General features: G+C 39.0%; 1 protein-coding gene across 4 annotated transcripts in view; it reads left to right on the top strand.

The window, feature by feature from the left end:
• Positions 1-2,699, top strand: part of grid1a (glutamate receptor, ionotropic, delta 1a) — a 289,059-nt gene extending 286,360 nt beyond the window's left edge. The window contains exons 16-17 of one of the 4 annotated variants that reach the window (XM_004551461.3): positions 929-1,070; positions 1,809-2,699. In XM_004551461.3, the coding sequence (XP_004551518.1) occupies positions 929-1,070; positions 1,809-2,221 (555 nt within the window). In that variant the 3' untranslated portion in view covers positions 2,222-2,699. The remainder of the gene's footprint in view (positions 1-928; positions 1,071-1,808) is intronic. The other 3 variants (XM_023153530.3, XM_076891554.1, XM_004551462.3) reach the window with 3 other exon arrangements.
• The last annotated feature ends 4,309 nt before the right edge of the window (positions 2,700-7,008 follow it).

The raw sequence follows: 7,008 nt of genomic DNA on the forward strand, positions 1-7,008 counted from the left end.
TGGCATCTATATTAAAAAGAATCTGGTCTGTACTACAAAGCAAGTTTAGAGGTTTAGCAACATAACAGAGGTTTTAACCTGGGTTTTTATTGTTATAAAGGCCATTTACTTCTTACTTGGCAACTTACGTAGCACACCTAACCTGCTGAATAACAGGTTATATTCATAATAAGTTCACCACCTACTCATCAATCACTTCTCTAAAAAATAGTGTGTCCATTCCTGGGAAAGTTGGACCTCAGTGTGCAGGCAGTAAAAAAACCCCAAGTTTAGTAATTTCTGGTTTTATATAAAACTTGCATAGCAACACTTACGCTTTTGAGCTGTTTTTTGTTATATAATTTTTTTTACTTGCTCTTAGACCCTTTAATGACAGGGGGGCTGTAGCTTCAAATAATACTTTACTTACCGTTTTATTCACATAAAAAAAAAAACCCTGAAATAATAGAATATGCAGTTGTAGTTATATGTTTGTCAGGCTTTTCTCAACCCTTGTCTTAATAATAGAGGTGTGAGCCTGATAAGTTTATTAATTTACACAGTCGGCATCTATGTCACATTTTTCCAGTCTGACAAAAATGTTTTGAGCACACAAATATCCATACAGCTCTGCTATCGCACACACAAACACACCCTGCTGCTTACAGCAGCTGCGCTCATTTAAGCCAGAATTATATGTTTAACCACTTTGTATTTTTCTAAAATTGTAGTTTGATTGCCATAAAAATAATACTAAAAATGATAATAATTATTATTAAACACTGACACCTGTCTCATCTAACTTTCAGAAAATATATCAATAAGAGTATTTCCACAAATTGTCAAACTATTCCTTTTATTAGCCAAGTAGTAATTTATTACAATTATATGTCAATGTCCGGATTCACGGGGATCATTTTGGTTATGTATCGTTGTCTATGGTCTCCAGCAGGTGACTAAGGATTACGCTCTGCAAAGGGTTTCTGGATCATTGACATATAATGACATAACAAGCTCCTTACCAGAAGGGAGGCGGGACATTTGGACTGACAGAGAGACAGACTGGGAGGAGGCCGTGGCTCTTGACACAGGTCAGGAGAGGCCTGACACACTGTACTGGATGGTCATTGGCTGTGACAGGGCGAAAGGGCGGGGCATGGGGCCCGACAGGGGTAGATTGTAGTTGCTTCATCCGTCATATCACCCCCATGGTCTCTCCTGCTATTTGCCTGTCTAGTTTTGTCTGTCATCAGTCTGCCTCAACTTAAATGGGTGCATGATTATAGAATAACATTCAAAAGCAAGCATGAAAACCTTTTTTAGAAAATGTGTGTCTGATAAACAGTTATGTGCTTATTTGGCTTCTCTCTCCCCAGTCCCATATGTATGTTCCCCCTCTAAAAAAAAGGAATATTTGAAAAGATTCTTCAAAGTAATGTGGCTTACTTCAATTAACTGACATTACCTAATTCGTCTCCATTTACACTTTAGTGTCTCACATAGTCTGTGCATCCATTAGAGCCTGTCTTGTTAACAGCTGATTTTTTTGAAGATTGAAGATTACTAACTATAAAGCTTATGATGAAAGGACTATTATAACCTGTCTTTCTCTGTCTTCTTTCACTCTCTATTCTCTTCTCATTTCTTCTTTTAATCTTTTAACCCCTTTTCACTTTGCATTCATTTTCACTTGTTTTTTTTATCACACTCCTCTTTGATTACATTCATGCTCTCCATTCCATTAAAACCTCTCTCCACTGTCTTTTCTACTGCCTTCTTTTATTCTATGCACGCTCTTTGGCTCTGCCTTCCTTTCAATCTATTTTTAGGACAAAGAAGTGAACCTGGAACAGGTCCACCAACGTTTGAACAGCCTCCTGGACGAGGACTTAGCCCACAAGCAGCTGCCAGGTCAGTCTATAGAGATCTCTGCCCTGGACATTGGCAGCATGCAACCCAGCCAGTCTCTGGAGGCTTTGTCTGTTCGGGATTACCCAGCCCATCGCGGACCACCGCCACTCTCTGTGACCACCTTCCTCCAGGAGGGTCATGGGGCAGGAAGGACACTGGGCGCGTCCGCTGGCAGGACCTTGCCCCTGCCTCTGAGCAGTGCCACCATGCCCTCTATTCGCTGCAAACACAGGGCACCCAACGGAGGGCTCTTCCGGCAGAGCCCAGTCAAGACACCCATGCCAATGTCCTACCAACCAGTGCCAGGAGGACCCATCCCAGAAGCCAGTGAGGCCAGCCACGGGACATCCATTTAAGCAAGCCGAACATTCACAGACACTCGAGCTCAAACAGAATAGCGAAGAGCTAAACAGAGTGCCGGCCGTGTGACGAGCTATAAATAAAATGCTAAAAAAAGGATTTTTACTACCAATGAGACAACACACGAAAAGACACAAAGACTTTAATGTACATATTTGTAAGTACAAAGCGAGAGAAGCAACATTAAAAAGTGTATTTTGAATATTCTCAACAATTGAGTTTAAAAAACAAAAAAGTATTAAAAAATGACTGAATGGCTTTGTAAATTTTGTTCTAAATGAATAAAGGTGACAATTCTTTGTGGTTGTTTTCTAAGTGCCAAGTTCAAAGATGTTTTCTTTCATATCATTAACTGAATGTACTGTGAGAATTCATGACAGACATTTCACACTTAAAACACAATGGAAGAACTGATTTGTTTCATATGAAAAAAATAAAAAGTATAATACAAAAACATCCAGATTTGCGTTTGAATATATTATTGGAATATCATTGTCACATTGTCTGTATGTTTAAGTGATCACTGACAGAATTGTGCTTAATGGAAAAAATACTGAAGAACTAGAAACAATAAATTAGTTTTTAGATCAATATTATCATTATTTTTTTTACTGGATTTTTCCATAAAATAAACTGGATTTAAGAAAAACTATCTGCAGTAATTTATACTTGACGGGATAGTGTTCACCCTTTTTTGTGTGTATGTAGAAAGACAGTCAAGTCAGATACCGGGTTAAAGATGTGCAGGTACAAGCTAAAGTGTCTTAAATAGTAAACCTTGTGTGATATTTGCTCATTCGATGTGTAGAAGTTGCGCCTGCGGTCTACCTGAACAAATGGCGTTGAGTTCAACCAGTATGTGGCGATAACGCTAAAAGAGAAAACGTAAATATTATATTGGCAGCCTTGTGAATCTTTCATTTTCCAGGCATAATCTTATTCCCATAACATGGAATTGAAATAAGCAGCAACAGATAAACTTTGTAAATTCTGGCATTTTTGCCAGTTTCAAGAACTACCCGCATATACAGATGTAATGTAAAAATTGTATTTTCATAATAAAAAAACAATTACTAAACTTTGCAATTCCCCAAGTGCACAAAGTTACAGGATACCTTACAAAAGTGAGTCCAGCAGACTCCTTCATAATGTCCTCCCGATTTCCATACACCTGTGGTCCTCAGGGGTCAAAAATGTTCCCACTTCATTTGACTGTTTTTTTAAAGTATAAATTGTCAATCAATTCAGTGTTACATCTTAGTTTTACTTAAGACCAACACATTAACACAAAATTTACCCTACATTATACATTTTAGGGCCACCAGGCCTTGTTTACATAAAGTGCACTCAGTTTTTGAGCGAAAATAAAACGAGACAATAAAATATTTAATTGTTTAGATAATTTTGACTTTTTGTCTAACTACAGAGTGCTGTATTTTGAACTTTAGTAAGAAAGGGGTTTTTTTTAAGCCCCTCAGGGGTCAAAAATGTCCCCATCTGGTTTGATTGACACTTAATTAATATGAAGTGGATTTTTCCCCCACTTTTAATTAAAACTTAATTCAAACAGTTTGACACTATTTCTTTATTCCATTTTAAATTTAAGTCTGATAAAACCTAATTTAAATGAACTTGTCCTTTGTCTTGGGGTAAAAAAAAAAAATTAAATCATCAGTTATTGTGATTATCATTTCACAACCAGAGTTGGTTGCTTTAACAGTAAACAAGTTGTTACAGGTGATTGTTTTCTTTTGGAAACCTTCTGCAATGTTAGGGACAACTCGCGTGTCCTGACTGCAGGCCAGATGGTTTGCCATCATACACTAGCATGTTCCATGTACAGCTGGACCTGGCATCACATACTGCTCATGTTTTTATCTCATAGTTCCCCGGTTGGGATGTTCTGTTGGAATGGACAGAATCCTCTGAAGGGGACTAGGCGCTCACACACAGTCACATCAGTACCTGGATCTTACATCAACAGCAGGAGAAACACCCACTTGTTCCAAACTCCTCAAATGGGAGCACGCTTGTGTCATGAACGACGATCATCTATTGTGTCTTTATCAAGAAATTATATCCTTTTTGCGATTCTGTGATTAATCTTGTGTCAGCATGAAAACTTCTCTACCAGACTCAGGATGTCATAAACTGGCCGTAGCAACTTTACTGGATGCACGGCAGTAAGAATCAACACACCCACATATGCCTACAGCTGCATTCGATCCATTATTCTTCCTCTCTTGTTGCCCCTCCTTGTTTGTCATTGCGTTGGCTGTAGAGCAGGTCATCTACTAATTGGATGGTTGTTGGTTCAATCTCTGTGTGCTCTAGTCTGGAGTTCTTACCAAGGTGTCCTTGGGCAACTTACTGAACCCCAACTTGGTCTCTGATGCATCCATTGGCATTTGAACGTTAAAAAGCAGAATACAAGCAGAATGCATGGTGTATAATGCTTTCAGTGCTCGAGTAGAAAAGCCACTGAAGGAGTATGGGACCTGGCATATGTGCTTGGACCGTGATAGATTGTCTTTCTCTGTGGCACATGAGAGAGTCATGCATCGTCTGTCACTGGGAAGGATAGAAGAACAGATCAATGTTTCCTCACATTACTGCAAATATTCCTCTGTCTCAGCTGACTCCTCTTTCTTGCTTGATTCTTTGTGTTCATCATAATTGAAATGGATGATGTGCAGTCCTCTGACACATCTTCTATTTCAGTTTCACATTCTGAAAATTCAAGAAACTTCAAGAAGCCCAGTCACTTTCTTTCCAAGCTCCTCAGACTACCATGTCCTGGATGCCTGAGAACCTACTTGAACATAGTTCAGATTCTTCATCACTTTCCTTCACTTCATAGCCTTCTTCCACTTCTGCAGGTGGGTGATGTGCTTTTTCAGAGAAAGGGTAGCATGTGATCTAAATATTGACAATATTTTCTATATCTTCTAACCCTGGATCTTCCTGAACATTGATTCTTCTTTCTGATTATACTAGATGACAATATATGCATTGTTCTACTGGTCATTGCTTTGCACAACATGGTAAAAAAAAAGTATGCTCACAAGCCTCCAGTGCAAGGGAGATTTGTGAGCATACTTTTTGTGTATGTATTATTGTAGGGTCTACCTTACATTATGAAGCACCTTGATGCAACTGTTGTTGTGATTTGGCGCTGTATAAATAAAATTGAATTGAATATAGAGCACCTGCCTCCTCATTGTGCTGCCTGCTGTTGTTGTTGTGGTTGTTATGGTCATTGCTTGACCCCACACATCAGTGATCCAAGATCAAAGATGTTTGAAAGCAGTATGGTGTGAAAATATGGGCCTTTGCAACACTTATTCCAATCATGCATAGCATAGTAATGAATAACTTATGTTATTTTCAGACCATTTGATGAATAAAGAACACATTTTTGATAGCAAAAGATTTCTTTAGAGGACAAAAATGACCCAAGGGCAACACAAGGGTAAAACAAATGTCAGGTACTTGCAGCATTTTAAAGCATGCTTATAACTTTACCTGATAACAGAATAACCTTATGTCTTTTCCATTCAACTCCATGATTTTCCCCATAGCTGCTTTGATCCTTTCAATGCTCATATCAAGGCTGCCGGCTCGTGGATGGCTATGACCTCTGGATAGCTTTGTACACTTTGCCTTTATTACCTTCTTTATAATGACCATGTTCAGCTGGGTGACAGTGATTTAAGTGTCTGATTAGGTTTGATGTTACAAATGTTTTTCTAGTTGTTCCCCCCGAGTTTACTTTGGCAAACTGTGTCTTACTCACTCACAGTGAAGCTCACTAATGACCATGGCCACATGCTCATAGCCTGTGGCTGGGAGTGCGGTGACTCTTTTTCAAATACAGCTTATTGCTGATATCTATTATAGTATATAAGAGTGGTGATCCCTGTTCTAATCTTGCAGACTCATAAAGGAACTTCCAGCAAGTCTGTTGTTTCGACCTCAAGCATCAATTTCCACTAAACCAAGCAAACCAGGCTTTTATAAGAACAAACTGGGTGAAAATAGCTTTCTAAAAAAAGCAATGTGATATTTCTTGTTTGAATTTTGAATTAATCATTTCCTAGGAGTCTGTTAGAGACAGAGATTATAATCATACTGTGTACAACCACACATGCAAATGTGGTCCACCAACCAGTGCACCAATTTGGCCCCAAACACCCTACTTAACACCGATATTTTAGTCAGGTTGTAATTATTTTTCATTTTTAAGTGCTATGATGATAATAACTGAACCACACTCATGGCATGATGAGGGGATTGTAGACCATTGTCTGCCCTCTAAAGCACACAGTCACCTTCTACTTTTCTAGTTAAGGCAGAACAAAACAAATGAAACTTCTTTGAGGAGTCACTACTGCAAAAGCAAGGACATGAACCCTCACTTCAAGCACCCCCCTGCTGTGTTGACTGTTGTGTCAGCTGGCCTGATTTCTTTTTTTTTCCATGGAGGAGGAGTGCTTGTCCAAGATTTCTATCCAAGGTGGCCCTACTTCAGTGCACTGTGACCCTAATGATAAAAACTTCAAAAAGGAAGTGAGGACTTTAAAATTGCTTCCCTCAAGTTTGAGAGCCACTTGCACTTCAGCATACTTGAACCAGGAGATCTGTCTGTGCTTATATATGTGTGTTGAGATTGTTGATTTGCCCTCATCGTGCCTGCCAGTCTCGTATGCGGTGTTGAGCAGAGCGTCAAAGTATCTATGGCGGTGCTCAAAGGAACTA

The sequence above is a fragment of the Maylandia zebra genome, linkage group LG13 (genome assembly GCF_041146795.1).
Source record: "Maylandia zebra isolate NMK-2024a linkage group LG13, Mzebra_GT3a, whole genome shotgun sequence".
In the NCBI taxonomy this organism is placed as follows: Eukaryota; Metazoa; Chordata; class Actinopteri; order Cichliformes; family Cichlidae; genus Maylandia; species Maylandia zebra.